Genomic DNA, 19,876 nt, shown 5'->3' on the forward strand with positions numbered 1-19,876 from the left:
ACCCCAACCCCGTTCCCCCTCCCACCCTCCAAACCCCTCTGTCCCAGCCCGGAGCACCCTCCTATACCCCACAACCCTCATGCCCAGCCGGAGCTCTCAGCCCCGCACCCAATCCCCCTTGCCCCACCTCGGAACCCCCTCTTGCACCCTGAACTCCTCATTTCTGGCCCCACCCCAGAGCTCGCTCCCCCAGCCAGAGCCCTCACCCCCTGCCGCACCCCAACCCCAATTCCGTGAGCATTCATGGCCCGCCATACAATTTTCATACCCAGTTGTGGCCCTCGGGCCAAAAAGTTTGCCCACCCCTGCTTTAGCGCAATAATTTGTATTACAACAGCAAAGTAGTCTTGCTTAGTGTCCGTCAGTTCCTTACCTGGCTGAGATGCTTGAACCAAAGCGAGGCCATAACTACATAGGAAAGTTGTATCAGTTTAACTTAAATTGGTTTTAAACAGATTTAGTTAAACTGGTGCAACCCTGTATGTTGACACTTTTATTCTGGTTGAAGAGATTCTTATTTCGATCCAGTTCAAACCAGTTTCCTATCCACTTCAGCTTCCCTCCCCCCACCCCCATTTCAGCTTCTCTTAAACCAAAATAAGAGTGTCTAATCAGGGGTTGCACTAATTTGGGTTCACACCATTGGTTAAAACAATGCAGCTTTCTTGTATGGACTGTCCCTAAGTCCCCAGCCAGAGGATGAAGTCTGAAAAGAGGCAAAGCTCATGTTGTTAGTAGCCTAATGTTTTGAACTAGGCAAAAATTAGATCTGCAAGTGCAAAACTGATGTGGCTTTTAAGGAAAACTTGGAGCATTTTCTAGTGAGCAGTGTAGGAGTTGCTGTAAAGATGCGGTCCTACTGCTGTGGACATTGGGGTTCAAGTATTTACCATAAAAATAAGGAGGTTTGCGAGTCAGTGACTTTGAGAGTGGCTGGCGATCCCAGGGCTGTCCGATCGCTGAGTAGCAGCACTCTCTCTGTCCTCAGGTTTCTGTACAAGAAGCCTGTATAAGATGACTCAGAACTCGCACTGTCTGGCCCAGCAGCGTGCCGTGCAGCTGCACAGCTGTGTCTGAAGACAAGAAATGGTGCAAACACTTCCCATGAGTGAAATTGCAACTTTCACATTGTTCCTTCAAGATGAACCGTATCTGTGAGAAAGAATGGAACATAAACTGCCACCTCCAATCTTAGCATCTCAGCTCTTTTAAACCCAGGTTTTGGGACTCAGAGGAGTGTGTGGAAACACAACCAGCTGCCTTGAATCCATCTAATTACATCTATCTAAGTGTTGTGTTCCCCTCCCAGTTCTTCCTGTATAACATTTGCATTGCTTTCCTTTGTCCAGATTAGCAAAGAGAACCAGAGTGTGACTCCCAAAAAAGGCTCTGTGTGAGACCTTCTGGTTACCAGACTACCAGGGTCTCTTTCTGAACACATTGAGTCCATATGCAAGACATAAGCAGGGGTCTCAAAACGTATTTAAACACAGCCATATCCCGTAAATGTGCCTCCCTGCAGCTTCTTTGGCTGTCCAGGGTTTAGGAAGGTTTGAAACGAATCCCGTTTCTACAGCTAATTCCCCACTTAAGAGTTGCCTAACTGCAGCATCTGTAAATTTTCTCTGAGTGTTCATTAGCAATCCATTGAAGCATAGGGCAGGAGAACCCATTCGGCTGCTTTCAGTTGCACTAACTGCCTGGGGCTCAAGCCTGAAATGACAAAAACTTCCTGTTCTGTGTTTGGCTTGATCTATACAGGTGTTTATGCCGTGGGTCAGTTCGTTGTCACTCTCCAGTGAGATGCATTTTATTTTATACCAAAGAACAAAAACATAAAAAGGATCTAGAGAGTGTCCAGTTTCAGGGAAGAACTTACCAATCAACTTTGTGGTGTTGACAAACAGACTGAAGCTTGTAAATGGCTTCCTAGGGAAAGGCTGCTGTGATTACAACCAAACTGGAGCCTTTTCTCTGGTTGGAAGCATGTACTTGACTTGGTGCTGCTGTTTTTCCCTTCACTGTTCTTTCCCTTTACTTTGAGTTGCTTTTCTAACCCTTTCAGATTTATTTTGCTTTGGCTGACCCACTTACCCTTAGCATCATCCCTTACTCCCTGTCTTCTCACAGGTCTGGCCCGAAGGGTTTCAATCTATCTTGACAGAAGTAAACAGGGAGGTGAGTGATTTCTTTCCTCTTACCTATGAGCAGCTGGGGTGGGAAGGGCCTTCTAGTCAGACTTGGCATCCCATTGAATGTCAGCTGGAAGGCTTTGCTTCTTCTGTCCCTCCCATTCCTTGTCTTGTATGTGTGTAGGTAATGAACAATGGGGAGTGTAATGAAGAGTATTCAATGCTATCTGGATGTTCCAAGGTGCCTAGTGGAGAGGACAGCAGGTTAATCTAATGTGGCTGCTGTGGTGTGGGGGCTTTTTGCAGGGTGGGAGATGTGGGTAGTCTCTTAACTACATAAAGCTCCTTCTTCGGTAGGAACATTTCAAACCATCCTTGAATCAAAGGGTTTGAATGACGGCTTCCAAATGGTGACAACAGATATTGCTTTGAGCCAGTGGTATTTTTGTTTGTGTGTTGTTAGTTAAACATATGACATACCCATTATATCAAACTGTGAAAGGAAAGAGAGTAGCTGGTGCATCTTTATTTATCAGGCTTTGTCTAGTGGGTTGAGTCCTTTGGCTAGTACATGTCTGGTAAATATTTCAAGCCCTGCCTTTACCTTCCATAAAAGTGTATGTAACTCCCCAGTCTTTGGCTGCAGAAGCCTGGGGCATTATTGGACATGAATCCCTTCTCTCGAATGAGCCCCTGAAGAGTGAGACAGATGGCGAACTCCTCAGAATACCATTTCTCTGTGTGTGTGAAAGTTGACGTAATCTTCTTAGGCTGTTCATTAACTATTAATATTCGTTAGCTGACAAGGGCAGGAATGTGTCTGTAGTGATTAGTAGAACAAGAGTGATTGTATCAGTGTGTGTGATTCAGAGCTCTCTAATTAAGGGCCTTTGCCCTCTGTATGACTGTTCAAGAAACAGAGCTGTAGCATTGGACTGTGCAAAGCTAATGTGTTACTATTAACATCCTGGCTTTGCTAGGCATTCACTGGCAAAGTGAAAGGCTAAAATTAGAAAGTCTTGGCCAAAGGGAATTCCCTGTTCAATAACTGGGCATCAGCTTAAGGAAATGCCAGACACTCCCACGCAGGATCAATACTGCCAATGCTATGCAAGCAGCACTCTGTCCAGAGCGCAGAAATAGCTGTGAATCAATAAAAACAAGCACAAGTATTTCGCTCCCAGGCATTCTCCTAATGGAAAATGTAGCAGGGATTTCCCTTTCCCCTATCTCTGTTGTGGAAGGAGTTCTCCAAAATGTACAAGTTTAACCGTTTGTCTGATGGCCAAACAATCCAGATACACCATGTCAAAAGCACATGTTCTGCTAACGCCCTAGGGGCATCCTTACATTCCATTGACTTCATGGGCCACAAGTGGGGTACTTAGATTGTTCTGTGCCAGGTGGCACAGTGTCAAGAGTGGTTCATGACAGCAGTGCCAACCTTATGGCAGACTGTCAAAAGGCAGGGAAGACACCTCACACTGGTTGGACATTCTATAATTAATTTCACCAACTCGTTAACAAATGTGAACTCCTGAAGCACCGCAACAGTCTTATCATAGAGTCACAGACAGTCCCCTTGGGCATTCCAGTCTATCTGGCCACCTGGACAAGCTGGGCTAAGTGATAGGTGGTTGCCATAAACCAAAGATCACAAAAGTTTCAGGTTACTCTCAGTCCCAAGAGATCAGGCACTTACCCCAGATCAGATCTCACACCAAGGACAACACTTGTCAGTCGTATCTTAAACTAACTAAGGCTTTATTTAACTAGGAAAAAGAAATGAGTTATTTACAGCTTAAAGCAGAAAAACATATAAACACAAATGAGTTGCAGTCTGTGGTTTTAAAAGGTGGCAGAGTTGTAGTAATCTATCAGTACTGAATGTCTTTTAGGGCTAACAGAGGTTGACCCTGAGGATCTCTGCTTCTCTTTCCTAGCTCCAGCCATGTGAGAGTCCAAACAGCAAAGAGATGAAAAATGTTCTTGTTCACTATCTTTATTTCCTTCTTTCAGAATTCAAGATGGTCTGAGCCCTTTTGCACATAGCCTGTGCTGGGACAATTAGAAAAGTCATAGAATCATAGAATATCAGGGTTGGAAGGGACCTCAGGAGGTCATCTAGTCCAACCCCCTGCTCAAAGCAGGACCAATCCCCAATTTTTGCCCCAGATCCCTAAATGGCACCCTCAAGGATTGAACTCACAACCCTGGGTTTAGCAGGCCAATGCTCAAACCACTGAGCTATCCCTCCCCCCGAAATAGTCTTTGTATTGTGATGTTCCACAGTGGCCCATTTAGTTTTGATAGTCCTTCCTGATGGGCAAGAGATGATCCCTTCTGACTGGCTGACCATTTCAGGGCAAACACTTTTTACAATTATAAAGCAAAAACTTAAATATTACTTTATAGCATGTGATAAAGATATTGTAAGTGAGATTATTGCATGCAGCAACTTACAAGCATTTCATAAAGTCTAAACACATTATTATAAGTTCAGTACCCATCTTAACCATACCAAGCCCTGCTCTACGCTACTAACTTACATTGGAATGACTTTATTGCTCAGGGGAGGGCTTCTCCCACCAGCATAGTTCCTGCCTCTCAGGGAGGTGGAGTACCTACACCGACGGGAGAAGCTCTCCCACTGGCATAGGTAGTGTCTTCACTAAGCGCTGCAGTGCAGTAAGTGTAGACAAGCCCCAACGCACTGGTGAAACACTGCTTTACAGCAAGGAATTTGTCTGTGCCTGGCTGAGGCCTAAAGCCTTGGCAAGTGCTGGCACCTGGTTTGGCAGCATCACACAGGGACCATCTTTTTGTTCTCTGTACTTCGCTTAGCACAATAGGATCCTGGTCCACGAATGGGGCTTTTAGGCACTACAATAACATAAATAAAAATAATGAAAGCCCAGCAGCAGCAAAGGTGCTAAGTAACTACCTAGGGGGCACGAGGCCACAGCTTCTTGTTTGTGTCTAGATTGGCCCTGGAGCCTCCTTAAAATGCTTGTGTGGAAAGAGAACAAAGTTGCACCAAAATAACTAAATGGATTTTAATTCACATCTTTTGTTATTTCCATGCAAGCCTGTGTTATTCCAAAATAGGAATGGCATAGAATGGCTCAGAAATTTAAAACCCAATTAGTTATTTTTTAGTTCAGCACACCCTAGAGAGGCAGAAGGCTTCTGGTTAAGAGGAGGTACACAAGGGAGTTCCTTTGAATAACACTCTACAGTCAGTATTGACGTTTCCACACATCACCTCTCTCCATGTGCCACCGTGAGCTCAGGTTGTGAGAGTGAGGAAAGGGGATTTCCTTTGAGAGTATTCACAGGTGAGCAGACAAAGTCCAGGCATCAAAATCAAATGGTGGGGATGAAATAAACTCAGAAGGGATTGTATAAATCCTTGAAAGCCTATAAACTTGAGCATACTCTTGATTTTCTAGCCTTGCGGCTCTGTGTATGTGGAGAGAAGGCTGGAGTGGGAAACCTTTTCTGTCTCCCCTCCACCCACTTTCCACTTTAGTTGGATCTGTGGGGTTTGTTGATTCAAATACAAAATACGTGCGTTCGCTCATACCTCAAGAATGGCTTTATTCTTCTCATCCCAGGGAAGAGAAAACAGCACGTGCTCACCAGCTCACTCCCTCCCATCAGTTCCCCCCCCCCCCCACTGCTTTCCCCAGGACTCCCAAAACAAAATGAAAAATTTCAAATATCATATCCTGAAAGAACAGGAGCTTGGCCTCTCAAGGTCTCCACTCTGCCTTTTAATAAAACTGACACTTTCCCTGGCAGTAAGTAAGCAATCTAGATAAGAGAGGTGGGGGCTAAAGGGGAGATGCAGCAATTGAGATCTCAAGGTGTTAAAGTTAGCAGCCAGGGGAGGGGGTGTTGGATTCCAAGAAGACGTGTACAGAAGTTTGTCAGCTGTGCTGTGGGAGAAGGCTGCAGCAGAAAGACTGCCAACCCTAATACAGAGCTGGCCAACAGGGACCAGGTGCTGAGATCAAAGTCAGAGAGGGCCAGCATGGGAAGACGAAGGTAAAAGTGAAACCCCAAATCTTTCTTGAGGGTTGGTAGCTGTTCCTTTGAGGGTGGAGAAATAGAGAGAAGCACCTTCGGTAAGGACGCTTCCTTTATGGAAATAAAGTAATTGGAGAAGCTGCTCCTTCAGGACAAGGGTTTTGGGTGTTTTAAATTAAATTCCCAGAGTCACAGATACTCTTCCTTTTCTTCTTGTGTCACTGGAGGAAGTGCTTGGCATGGAAAGAGTGGCACTTAAATATACATTTTAGGAATGAATGAAGAATGAGGTAATGCAGTCCTCCCACTGCTTCTTTGACATTAAAATGGAGATACACCTCATTGCTCACCCGGGAGGACCCCTGTTCCAAAGATCAGCAGGGTGTCTCTGAGATGCTTTTGTATTGTGGTCCATACAGGCATTTGCAAAGTCATCAAAATGCCAAGTACAGGTTGGCCACATTCCAGCGATGATAAAAATAAGTGCACACACTTGGAATGAATCTGCTTTCAACGCCAGGGTTATTTATTGAAATTTATACAGGGAACTGTCCCGTTGAGATATATATCTGATTTTCAGGGGAATCCTGCAGGGAACAGCCATAGAAAGTTACAGCTTCAAGATCGGTTGTTGATATGCATTGCCTATATATCTTTTCACATCATGCGGAACTGCTAGCCCTTATGCTACCTAAAACCCCTTTCAAAATTGTTTTCTTGAGTTGTGGAAGACAATGTGTTTTATCATCCAAGAATGCAGGAAAGACGTGGTCTCAAGAAATGATGTTGTTAAAGGAGCTGTACTGTCCAGGTTCGTGGCCCTAAAATTGACAGGTTTTTAAAAATTCCATAGATTCAGTTACCAGATTTCCCTATGAGTGCTGGTGTATCGCACCATTCCCTGCTTTGTCTGCCCCATGCTGGTGAGCAGGCAGTAATGTGGGGAAATCCGTATGAGAGAATCCATCTCTATGGCTCACTTAGAGTGAAGGAGTCGTGTACTCTTTCAATATGCTGCCTTCTGACTGGAGCAAAGCACAGGCTTAGCAGAGTGATTGCCCAACATGCTCGAACCTGTAGGCCAAAGCACAGCTGGTTGACCTCACTGTAAGCCCTAACATCCTGGAGATGGGTCCCTTTTAATTTAAAAAGGAAACATTAGTGAACACTGAGTGCCAGAGCAAGGCCGCACTACTGTGCCATATCGGTGCAGCTGCACTGCTGTAGCGTGTCTGGTGAAGATGCGCTATGCCGATGGGAGAGCATCTCCTGCTGGCACCGTGCGGTGTGGACACCGCTTTAAGGCGATGTAACTTATTGTCACTCAGGAAGGTGTCGTTTTCACATCCCCGAGCAACATAAGTTACATTGACTTAAGCAGTAGTGTAGACCAGCCCCCACTTCTGTTTTTCATACCAATGGTGCCAGGAATTTAAGATGTTAACCTGAGCCAATAATGTACCAGGTTTCCATTCCCGAAACACTAAAAACCTCTGCCTGCTTTAATAAACATAAACTTGCCCTATAATTGATAACATGTAGGAGTAACTTCACAGTGTGCATTGTGGAGATACCTTGTGATTAATATTTCACAGGCAAAAGAAGCCTTCTCTTTTCCATACTTGTGAATAATTTAGATTTATATGAGAAGTTGCGAGTTCTTTTGCTCTTTTTCAACGCAAGCTAAGCTTCTTCTTTGGAGTTTTCTAGTCACATAGTTATTTGTTCCTTATAGCACATCTCATCAAAAGGATTTGAAAAAGTATCTTATAAGCCTCTTGTTTCTCACCAGTTGCTCTTGTCATCTGCTGCAGCCCATTGAGGCTGGAAGCTGAGGTTTCCTGGGATGTCATTCATGCCTGGAATTCAGCACACGTGCAGCCGCTGGTGGCGAGAGGTTGAACAGCTTGCAGGTTGTGGGGTATTCAAAGTCTCTCATTAAGGAGAACGCCACAAATTTTTTCTCTCTCACGCATGGGTTGTTTGGGGTAATATGAGAACCACAGGGCCCCCCTTGGAGCAAAGTGTGTCAGATGAGGTCAAAATTGTATTTCACATTTTGTCGAGGAAGGTTCCTAAGAAGGGCACGCTAGAGAGAAGGTCATTAAAGCTGTGGCTATTGAAATCTGAGATGCAGCCCGTCCAGTCTCCGGAAACAGAGGTGCTCAGATACTACAATGATGGAGCCCAACAAAGCATTAGTAGATGGGGGGGGGTAGAGTGCACACCCATAGGGCCATGCATTTGGGTGTCGGCCACATTAAATGGATTAAAAACTGTCTAGCTGGGGGGTCTCGAAATGTCACTTTAAATAGGGAATCGTCATGGAGTGGCGTGTTACCAGTGGGGTCCTGCAGGGATCGGTTCTTGGCCCTGTGCTATTTAATATCTTTATCAATAACCTGGAAGAAAACATAAAATCATCATTGATAGAGCTTGCAGATGACGCACAAAAATTGGGGGAGTGGAAAATAATGAAGAGGACAGGTCTCCGATTGAAAGTGATCTAGATCTTTTGGTACACTGGGTACAAACTATGGGTTTTTTTAAGATTGTTAAATGTCAATTTATACATCTGGGAACGAAGACTGCAGGCCATACTGACAGGCTGGAGGACTCTATCCTGGGAAACAGTGGCTGAAAAAGATGGGGGGTCATGGTGGATAATCAGCTGAATGTGAGCTCCCAGTGTGATACTGTGACCAAAAGAGACAGTGTGACCCTGGGGTACATAAACAGGAGACTCTCGAGTAGGAGCGGAGAGGCTGTTTCACCTCTGTATTGGGCACTGTTGTGACTGCTGCTGAAATCCTGTGTCCAGTTCTGGAGCCCGCAATTCAAGGGGGATGTTGATAAATTGGAGAGGGCTCAGAGAAGAGCCACGAGAATGATTAAAGGATTCGAAAGCCTGCCTTATAGTGGTAGATGCAAGGAACTCAATCTATTTAGTTTAACAAAGAGAAAGTTAAGGGGTGACTTGATTACAGTCTATAAGTACCTACCTGGGGAACAAATATTTGATAACGGGCTGAGAAAGGTATATCCAATGGCTGGAAGCTGAAGCTAGCAAATTCAGACTGGAAATAAGATTTAATTTTTTAACAGCGAGGATAAATAACCATTGGAACAATTTACCATGGGCTGTGGTGAATCTTCCATCGCTGACCATTTTTAAATGAAGATTGGATGTTTTTCTGACATCTGCTCTAGGAATTATTTTAGGGACGTTCTCTGTCCTGTGTTGTACAGGAGTTCAAACTAGATGATCATGTTTCCTCTGGCCTTATAATCTATGACCTGTAAGTCAGTCCACCCACTCCTACACACCTTTCCCCAGTTTGAACTTTAGTTTTGTTGGGTGCTGAAGAAAGGGAAGTCCCTTCTGCAAGATGCAGTCTCTCCATGTGTTCCCTAGCTGGAGGGGACTCCTACATATGTGAAGCATCCTCTTCAAAATTAAATTTCCATCCCTCTTCCTTTCCAGAAGTGGAATCTCTCACAGCACGATTCCTTGGTGCGACTTCTTGCTCTTTCCAACTTGTAAAATCTCTCCTGATGAGAAACCTCCACCTTTGTAAGAAACAAAATTTTCCCCTTACCCTCCTGAAGATCCCAGTGACGATGAAAGGAACAAATTTCCCATGGCTACCCCAGAACAAGCTTATTAATCATTGGCACCAACAATACCAGCCAAAACCCTACGACTACGACATGATTCTATGATTCTATGACTCATGTTCTCCTTATCCCTCCCAGTGGAGGAAAATCTGCAGGTTCCAGTTGGTTTAGGGATTATTGCTGCTGACCAAACTGAAGAAGATAATTCATAGAATCATAGAATATCAGGGTTGGAAGGGACCCCTGAAGGTCATCTAGTCCAACCCCCTGCTCGAAGCAGGACCTATTCCCAGTTAAATCATCCCAGCCAGGGCTTTGTCAAGCCTGACCTTAAAAACCTCTAAGGAAGGAGATTCTACCACCTCCCTAGGTAACGCATTCCAGTGTTTCACCACCCTCTTAGTGAAAAAGTTTTTCCTAATATCCAATCTAAACCTCCCCCACTGCAACTTGAGACCATTACTCCTTATTCTGTCATCTGCTACCATTGAGAACAGTCTAGAGCCATCCTCTTTGGAACCCCCTTTCAGGTAGTTGAAAGCAGCTATCAAATCCCCCCTCATTCTTCTCTTCTGCAGGCTAAACAATCCCAGCTCCCTCAGCCTCTCCTCATAAGTCATGTGTTCTAGAGCCCTAATCATTTTTGTTGCCCTTCGCTGGACTCTCTCCAATTTATCCACATCCTTCTTGTAGTGTGGGGCCCAAAACTGGACACAGTACTCCAGATGAGGCCTCACCAATGTCGAATAGAGGGGAACGATCACGTCCCTCGATCTGCTCGCTATGCCCCTACTTCTACATCCCAAAATGCCATTGGCCTTCTTGGCAACAAGGGCACACTGCTGACTCATATCCAGCTTCTCGTCCACTGTCACCCCTAGGTCCTTTTCCGCAGAACTGCTGCCTAGCCATTCGGTCCCTAGTCTGTAGCGGTGCATTGGATTCTTCCGTCCTAAGTGCAGGACCCTGCACTTATCCTTATTGAACCTCATCAGATTTCTTTTGGCCCAATCCTCCAATTTGTCTAGGTCCTTCTGTATCCTATCCCTCCCCTCCAGCGTATCTACCACTCCTCCCAGTTTAGTATCATCCGCAAATTTGCTGAGAGTGCAATCCACACCATCCTCCAGATCATTTATGAAGATATTGAACAAAACCGGCCCCAGGACCGACCCTTGGGGCACTCCACTTGATACCGGCTGCCAACTAGACATAATTGTCTTCAAACTGGGGAACATGAATGGAAATTTGGGAGCTTTAAAACTGCCAAACAGAGCCTTGCCTACTTAACTCCATCAGTGATGTAATGGCCGTATCCATCTCAGGCCTGCCAGGTTTATCTTGTCATGGACCATAAACAAGATGACAAATGAAAACACTTTGGAGGTGCTTATAAGCTAAACCACTGCCTTGCTTGGGATGTCTAGCAGCCCTCAGAGTGTCTGGGCAATCCAAAGTAACAGTCAGTTTGACTCACAAGATAAAGATATGAACTGTCAGCTTAACTGTGGGTCCTGAATTTCATGTAATAAGATGAGACCATCAATGTCACTGTCTTCTGATCCTGCAGTACAAGGTGGGATCAGGAGAGGGCTCGGTTGTGCTTTTCCAGGAGGGGAAGTAGGTAGCAAATTAGGTCTGCATCTGCACAAAACACTGTAATCCCATTGTCCTCAAAGCAGACTTACTATTCATTAAGGTGCTTCCATTTCTGTGCTTCATGCCCTGTCCAATTGTGGCAGCCTAACCTCTTTCCTTGTGGTGGCAGTTAGGATGTTTGCTTTGCTAAATGGTGTCAGTGCGCCTCGAATGGCAACCAAAGCATTGCAAGGTATTTAAATTCCTGCTAGTGCTAATTTTGAAGAGCAAGATCAGAAAAAAACCCACTGAATCCCTTTTTGAGAAGGCACCTCTGTGTGTCTCTTTGGGATCTTTCTAGCGTTAGAATCTTTCACAAAAGGTCCTGATGGAAACAAGAAGAATGAGGCTGCAATCCTAATCTATTACAGGGTTAGTGTCTGACTCTTGTGAGTCTTCTGCTGTAATATACCCACCTTGCATTTGGCACCATGTTCTAATCTGTACTATGAGAGCACCAGTGCAAAGCTGCTTGTGAAAAGAGGAGACACTAGATTCTATCTTGGTTTGTATAAAAGAGAACTTGTGCATGTAAGAGAATGCAAACATCTGTGCAATGAAATTCATTTCAGGTTTCCTTGCCCTGGGATTTTTTTTTTTTCATTTCTGTATGTTCATATGCATAGAAATCTCTCTGAGAAACCCACAGATCCAGGGTCAGTCAGTCTCCCAGCAGAGGAAGCAAAAGATAATTGGTATATAGCTTTCTGCTCAAAGCAGAATGTTTAGGCACTGTGCAGGCAGCTTGTAGCTAGTGTAAAGAAGACCATTCTAATTAAATGTACGGGAATTCTTCCTTGGAGATTACCCTACCAATTAAGAGTTTGCAGAGCCTGCTATTTCCCAAGTCCAAAGTAGCTACCTTTCTCTGCCATTCGTATGTTGTGTACTTACGCACTGTTGACTCTCTCTATGGCTTTTACCACTTAATCCTCTCAATGGGAGAAGGGGTGAAAGACAGTAATTTGTTGAATAAAAATTGCCATTCTTTGCCACAGCAAAGATCACTGGTTCATATAGTCGGCCAACGTATCTGTAGCAGGGGTCTGTATCAGATGCTTCAGGGTAAGGTAAAACCCTTGTAATGTTCCAGTACCATGGGAGGAAATTTCTTCTAGACCCCTGCTGGCAATCAGTTTTTGCCCTGGAGCATGAGGATTGAGAGCCCTTATACATGTATTCTATGTAGTGTAACTGCAGAATGTTTTCCTTATCCATACACGTCACTTTTTTTTGAGTCTTACTGAGCTATTTAACTCAATATCCTGCAGCAGCAAATTCCACAGCTTCACCATTCCTTGTGTAAAAACATGTCCTCTTAATCACATGCAATATTTCGATATGAGTGGGGATAAGAAATTATGGCAATCCATAGATTCCATAGTCCTTTGAAAGCAGCGCCGTCACCCTGCTGGGTGCCCTAACTCACGCCAATCCAGTCTACTCAAGACACTCTTTAGCCTAGTCTTTTTATAGGGTGATGAATAATGTATGGCTCCATTGTCCTGCAGAGGGCTGGTTCCATTTTCCTGTAGAGGCCATGTGGACCTTTTGGAGTGTCTGCCAGAAGGGAACTTTGCTGAGCAGAGAGATTCCTCTTCCAGCTCAAGGGGGGAGCAGTGTCTTCTATTGCACGCCTAGTCCAGTGAGTGAGGGACGTCACTTAGAACTCAGGAACAGCTGGTTTGGCCCAATTTTGAGTGAGTGTGTGTGTGTGATTTTAAGATTTTCCTAGCTATACGAAAAAGCGTCAGATCACAAAACTTGGTCTTTGGCTCTGTCAAGCTCTGTCTGTGTTTATATGAAGAATAATTTCCATGTCCTGTGTTTTTTCTCAGGAGCAGGGATGGTGGTGGACTGGGAACAAGAGACTGGGCTTCTCATGACATCAGGAGATGTGCGGATTATCCGGATCTGGGACACAGATCGAGAAATGAAAGTACAGGTAACAGCTGCATGTTTGCCCCTTTAACCCTTTCGCTGGTACTGGAGCTTACAGATCTCCTAGCTGACACCCTGGAATTAGGCCCCAGGGAGCGTATTTCCAGGACACCTACCATACAGCAATTTAACAAACACAGTTCAGAGGTTCTCAAACTGTGGTCTCCGGCGAGCGGACTTGTCACATGATGCTGGCTCTCCTCCTTTTCAGCTGCAAAATCCCATTACGAGACAGCTAAAAATACTCTAATACTTTCCTAACGTTACAGTGCTTGTCCCTGTAGGAAGTTGCTGTAGCTCTGCTGAATGTTGTGCAATTGCATTTGGGGAGGAGGGGACCAGGCAGTCACGAATGGGAGGTCAGGTGTCTGGTACAGTCTCCCTGTTACAGCATCGTCCTGCTATAGAACACCTTGAGAGGGTAAAGTGCAGGAGATGGAGAGGGTGAGGTGCCCCTCAGACTTGGTAGCTTCAGCTCCTAGAATTCTCTTGAAATTATACAGGGCTAATCGTTAAAACACTGTCCATTTTCCTTCCCACCTGCCCTCTAAGGCCCGATTCAGGAAAGCATCCTTATTCAGTAAGCATGCATTGAAGCACTTTCATAGATTCCAAGGCCAGAAGGGACCACTTTGATCATCTATTCCAGGGCTTCTCAAACTTCTTTGCACCACGACCCCCTTCTGACAACAAAAATGCTACACGATGCCAGGCAGGGGGCCAGGGCCAAAGTCAGAGCCCCACCACGCTTGGCGGGGGGGGAGCCAAATCCAAATCCCAAGGGCTTCAGCCCCGGGCGGGGGCCTCTAACCTGAGCTGCCTCCACACTCAGGGCTGAAGCCCTTGGGCTTTGGTCCCAGGCAGTGGGGCTCAGACTTCAGCCCTGGGCCCCAGCAAGGCTAATGCCAGCCCTTGGTGACCCCGTTAAAACGGGGTCCCAACCCACAGTTTGAGAACCACTGATCTAGTCTGAACTCCTGTGTAACACAGGCCACAGAATGTCCCCAAAATAAATATTTTTTAGAAAAATATCCAGTCTTGATTTAAAAAATTGTCAGCAATAGAGAATCCACCAGGACTCTTGGTGAATTGTTCCATTGGCTATTTATTTTCACCATTACACCTTATTTTCAGTCTGAATTTTTCTAGCTTCAATTTCCAGCCATTGGATCATGAGATCCCTTTCTCTGCTAGATTAAAGAGCCTATTATTAAATATTTGTTTTCCATGTAGATACTTATAGACTGTAATCAAATCACCCCTTAACCTTCTCTTTAAGCCAAATAGATTGAGCTCTTTGAGTTTGTCAGTGTAAGGCAGGTTTTCTAATCCTGTAATCATTCTCGTGGCTCTTCTCTGAACCCTCTCCAATTTATCAGGGCTTTCCTGAACCAGGCTTAGGATGACATCTATATGAGACATTATCTGATCTCACACCAGTATGGCTGAGATCAGAATCTGGCCCAGGACTGTGTGGCCACAGACTATAAAGCATTGAAAGCGCCCATTGCTTCTGCAAGTGGCTGCGCAGCACCAGCCATCTCTTAGACCAGTGGTTCTCAGCCAGGGATATGTGTACCACGGGGGGTATGCAGAGGTCTTCCAGGGGGCACGTCAACTCATTTTATTTGCCTAGTTTTACAACAGGCGCTAGAGTCCTGCAGCAGGGCTGGGATCCCGCAGGCCCTGCAAGACCCACTGCCATAACAGCAGGAGAGGGATAAAAATCCAGCAATCAATGTGGGAGCGCTTGGGAGTGAGTATTGCGGGGCATGACGGGAGCAGGGTTTCAAAAATAGTCCTGTTGCTCCGCAAACACCATGAACACTCGGGCCAGCAGCCACCGCTCTCCAACTGCCCGGGTCTGAAGGCAGCACCACCGCCAGCAGCAGCTTGGAAGGGTGTCATGGGATGGTATTGCCATTCTTACTTCTGTTGTCAAAGCTGGGCAGCCGGAGAGTTTTTAAGTGAGGTGAAGCTTTGGGTACACAAGACAAATCAGACCTGAAAGGGGTGCAGTTAGTCCGGGAAGGTTGAGAACCACGGTCTTAGACAGTTTCCTTTCAGATTTATGGGGCTCTGCCCTTCAGGACTCCAAGCTCTTACCATTACTTTCGTAACAATCAAATGCTTCCCACCTTTAAAATGCTCCTGCACCAAAGCACATATATTTCCATTTAAAATAAATGAGGACAAAAACTGTCAGCTTGCATGTCAACCGTGATCCAATTAAAATGCTAGGTTTCAGAGTAGCAGCCGTGTTAGTCTGTATTCGCAAAAAGAAAAGGAGGACTTGTGGCACCTTAGAGACTAACCAATTTATTTGAGCATAAGCTTGCGTGAGCTACAGCTCACTTCATCGGATGCATTCACTGTAGCTCACAAAAGCCGATGCTCAAATAAATGTGTTAGTCTCTAAGGTGCCACAAGTACTCCTTTTCTAATTAAAATGCTGTTTAGGTAGTGTAAGGAGAAGCAGCAGATCTGCAAGAATAAAGTCACCATGCAGGGGGAAATGAAGACTAGTCTCCAAAGGTTTTAGAAATTAATTACCTCTCGATGAACATTAATTATGACACTTCTGACCCTGCAATGCAGCATAATTAAGCCTATGCTAATCTTAATTATTTTCAAATATTATTGTATCTGTGTAAATCAGAAATCAGTAGGGTGAAAATATTTTAAATTAGAATCGTTAATGATTGTATTGAGAGTATCTAAAAGCATTCGATTTCTTTTTTTTTTTTTCTAAGTGTGCAAATTGGTTTTGTTGAGATCCTGATGATCAAAACTTCCTCACTTAGTCACTCCACAAAGCTGAGATTCGGCACGGAGAGCTAATAAAGATGCCTTCCCACCCTTTGAACCACTACAAGAATACCTTTGGGGGCACATTGCATATAGCGGCGGAGCAAGTACTTTCTTTCCACACCAGCTGCATGTTCCTGCCACAGAGAATAAAATCCAATCGTGGATCTTATGGAGTTAGAACAACAGTGTAAAAACAGCCCCCAAAGTTAGGTGTCTCCAGCAAACAGTTAATTCAGCAAAGGCTGCAAATGACAGCTAGAGAAGGTGAATGCGCACAGGAACAAAACCAGGATTCAGGTGTGAAATTAGCTAATGCAATTCCAAAGTGCCTATTCAGTTGTTACCCTCGCTTGAAAATGTTGCTCCGTTTTAGCTGTTTAATTCTTCTTCACGGTTGTATACCTATTATTCTGACTGATTCTTTTGTTTGTAGCAGATAAAGAGGGCAAAGCTACAGCATTAGAATAATAGTGTAGGGTGTATTTCCACCAATATCATCCTGGTGCTTTAAATTCTTATTCTCCAGATCAGTAGTTTTAAAAAGGTATGCAGTCTCTGGCTTCTGCTGATACCCCAAAAGTACAAACTCTTTTATCCTAGTGCAGGGAAGTGGGAGAGAGGACTGCTGGGTTCTAGGGTTGGCTTGGCACTGTTGCACTGTGTTGCCGTACACAAGTCACTTAATGAGACAAGTAATTATTAGATATTCGCACTCAAACTGAAATTTAAATTCCGCCTTTTCTCTGTAATATCCTGGGACCAACATTTCCACAACAACACTGTAAACAGCAAGTCACTTAATGACATGATGCCTTAACTTATCCATCTGTAAAATGGGAGTAATAATTCCCAGCCTTACAGGGAGGTTTTAAAGGGTTTTGAGATCCACTGATGAGAGGTGTAAGAGAGAGGCAAATCACTGATAAAGTAAAAATGGAAATGACCAACCAGAATGGCTATTACACAGAATGACTCTAATTATGACTAATGGGAGACGTTTTCTGGCAAGATGATTTTATTCTTTCCAGAGGACGAAGAGGGTTTCAGAACTAATGGCAGATGAAGTGCTCGCGTGGTATATATTATCTGTATAAAGTAGAAACCTGTGAAACGAAAAGGCCTCCTGTTGTACCAAAGCTTTTCTTAATAGGTTTGTTACTTCTAGTTGCTCTCCATTGCCAAAGTATCTGCTCTTCCAGGAAATAGATTTTGGGTTGATGCATGGAAATGTCTCCCGCTTAACAGATCTATTCTTTGATCAGATCAAGTGTCCTACTGCTTTTCAGTACTCTGGAAGTTTATTCCTTTCTCAGAGGCACGTTTAAACTGCCTTGCAATATTTGTGTTTTGGTTTGGTGCACAGAGTTATACTCTGCAGGTCCGTTCCTTTAACAGGAGTTTAAGTAGATGCTTCTGCCAATAACGTGCTCTCTCTCCCCTTTTCATGTAGGTTTGGTTTCTTTTTTACGTCTGACTTAGCTGCAAGCTATTTATTTTCAGCGAGTGTGTGTCTCTTCAGTGGCTCATCTCCTGCTTTTTTAACCGAGGTTTTATTATCCACCTTGCCTTTCTAGCAGCATTTACAACCAACAGAAGCTGAAGATGTTTATGGAAAGAATTCCTTGTGAATATTTATCTTAACTAATTAGGTGTTTTTAGGAGGAGAATAGCAATGATTCTTCCTTTCTGAAATGGACTTTCTCCTTTATTTTGGTGTGTAAAGTTTAATTATTCCCAAAAGCTGATCTTTGAACAGAGCTTGTTGTGCTGCCACAAAGGAAACCCACGTGTGTGTCTCGCTGCCGAGGCTGAGCTCTGAGGATTGAGGGAGCGACTCATTCAGGCTGCAGGGACAGTCCTGACTCAGTGACCCCGTACTCACCGCTTACAGATTCCTGTAATTGCCTTGACAACAGCCTGGCAGAAAGCTAGCCATCCCTGGGTATGTGTACGCAGCGTTTTGGAGCGAGCCTCTTCACCCGGATTTGCAGACTTTGAGTTAGCAGGGCTTGCGCGAGTGCTCTAAAAATAGGGGTGTGACAGCTCTTTGAAGTTGTTACTCTGGTTCTGAAGTCCACCCGCTTCCCTAGGCTTCAGAGCCTGAGCTCCAGCCCAAGCCATAACTTCAAAGTGCTGTCTACACAGCTGCTTTTAAAGCGCCAGTGGAAACCCCGCTAGCCCAAGTCCTGAGCTTGGAGGCTCCTTCTGAAATGCTGTGTAGACATATTCCTTTTGTCCCAGCTGGAGGTTCACTTCTGCCCCCAGGTGAGTGCAGAACTGTAGGGTTAATAACCTTACAGGGGAGGGAGAATGTGTGAAAATCACAGTTTACATGGGCTTGTGATCAGGGTAAAGGAGAGAGGAGATTCCTTGAAACACGTAGGTGAGCCTGGGTCCAGCAGAAGGCCCTTTTGAAGGTAGCTAATGGGGACAGCTACACTGCAATAAACGACCCGCAGCATGGCCATGGTTGGCTCAGGTCAGCTGACTCAGGCTAATGGGGCTCGGGCTGCAGGGCTAAAAATTGCAGTGTAGACATTCAGGTGCAGGCTGGAGCCTAGGCTCTGAGACCCTTTGAGGGGGGTGGGTCTCAGAGCCTGGGCGCCAGCCTGAGCCCAAACGTCTATGCTGCAATTTTTAGCCCTGCAGCCTGAGTCCCGCAAGCCCAAGTCATTTGACCTGGGCCCTGAGATTCGGAGCCACGGGTTTCTTATTGCCGTGTAGATGTACTCAATATTTCCTGTTTTGGGTGTGGATTTAGGAGGCGCTTTACGCTTTCAGCCTGGTTTGTGTGTGTGCTTTGTCCCTAGGATATCCCCACAGGAGCTGACAGCTGTGTGACCAGCCTGTCGTGTGACTCTCACCGCTCATTGATCGTGGCAGGGCTCGGTGACGGCTCCATCCGTGTCTATGACAGGAGGATGGCTCTGAGTGAATGGTAACGAACTGCAGCGTTCCCTTTAGCCCACTGCAGTCCCCCTGACTGGCAAATGATCTCCTCCCTGAGTCTTACTGGTCTCTTGTCGCAAAGGCTCCACATTCAGAGTGCACTTGCCCGCTGTCACACTGGCTTCAGTAACTAGAATGCGTCACTGAAAGAATTTGTAATGTTTCAGTGAGCCCTTTATAGCCTTCGTTATGGTACCTGTGTGCCCAGTCCCGCTCATTAATATTATCCCAGCTCAGCAACCTTGCCTGTTGGTTCAGGGATTTTCTCAGCTGACTCGGAGCTCTGTGGTACTTCCCTGCCTAGTGACAAGGATCATGTCCTGCATCATTAGGCCCCCAGATTTGCTAACAAAGGCCAGAGGTGTGAGAAGGAATGGCCCTTTTCTTCACCTCTGTGATTTCAACCAGCAGGACTCAGAAGGTCCCTAGCTGCAGAGCTCCAGCTGCAGATATTAGAGGAGCTCACTGTGCCTCCTCAGATTTCCTCTGCCTTCCTTCCAAAAAGTTTCCCCTTTCTCTGCTTGCTCCTCAGCCGCGTCATGACCTACCGGGAGCACACAGCTTGGGTTGTGAAAGCATATTTGCAGAAACATCCTGAAGGCAACATCATGAGTGTCAGGTAAAAGGGTCTTGAATATTGGAGACATTTTCCCCTCCCTTTAAAAATTGGTCACTGATATGTCAACACCAAAGAAGGTAAAGCTCTGCACTTTGGCATTTCAGCTCAGCAGTTAACTCCTGCTCCAAAACTTGGT

General features: G+C 45.2%; 1 protein-coding gene across 3 annotated transcripts in view; it reads left to right on the top strand.

The window, feature by feature from the left end:
- Positions 1-19,876, top strand: part of RPTOR (regulatory associated protein of MTOR complex 1) — a 308,191-nt gene that overhangs the window by 279,367 nt on the left and 8,948 nt on the right. For 2 of the 3 annotated variants that reach the window (XM_077833284.1, XM_077833286.1), the window contains 4 exons: positions 2,131-2,178; positions 13,259-13,365; positions 18,983-19,110; positions 19,654-19,740. In XM_077833284.1, the coding sequence (XP_077689410.1) occupies positions 2,131-2,178; positions 13,259-13,365; positions 18,983-19,110; positions 19,654-19,740 (370 nt within the window). The remainder of the gene's footprint in view (positions 1-2,130; positions 2,179-13,258; positions 13,366-18,982; positions 19,111-19,653; positions 19,741-19,876) is intronic. The other variant, XM_077833285.1, reaches the window with a different exon arrangement.

This window comes from Eretmochelys imbricata, chromosome 14 (assembly GCF_965152235.1).
Source record: "Eretmochelys imbricata isolate rEreImb1 chromosome 14, rEreImb1.hap1, whole genome shotgun sequence".
Classification (NCBI taxonomy): domain Eukaryota; kingdom Metazoa; phylum Chordata; order Testudines; family Cheloniidae; genus Eretmochelys; species Eretmochelys imbricata.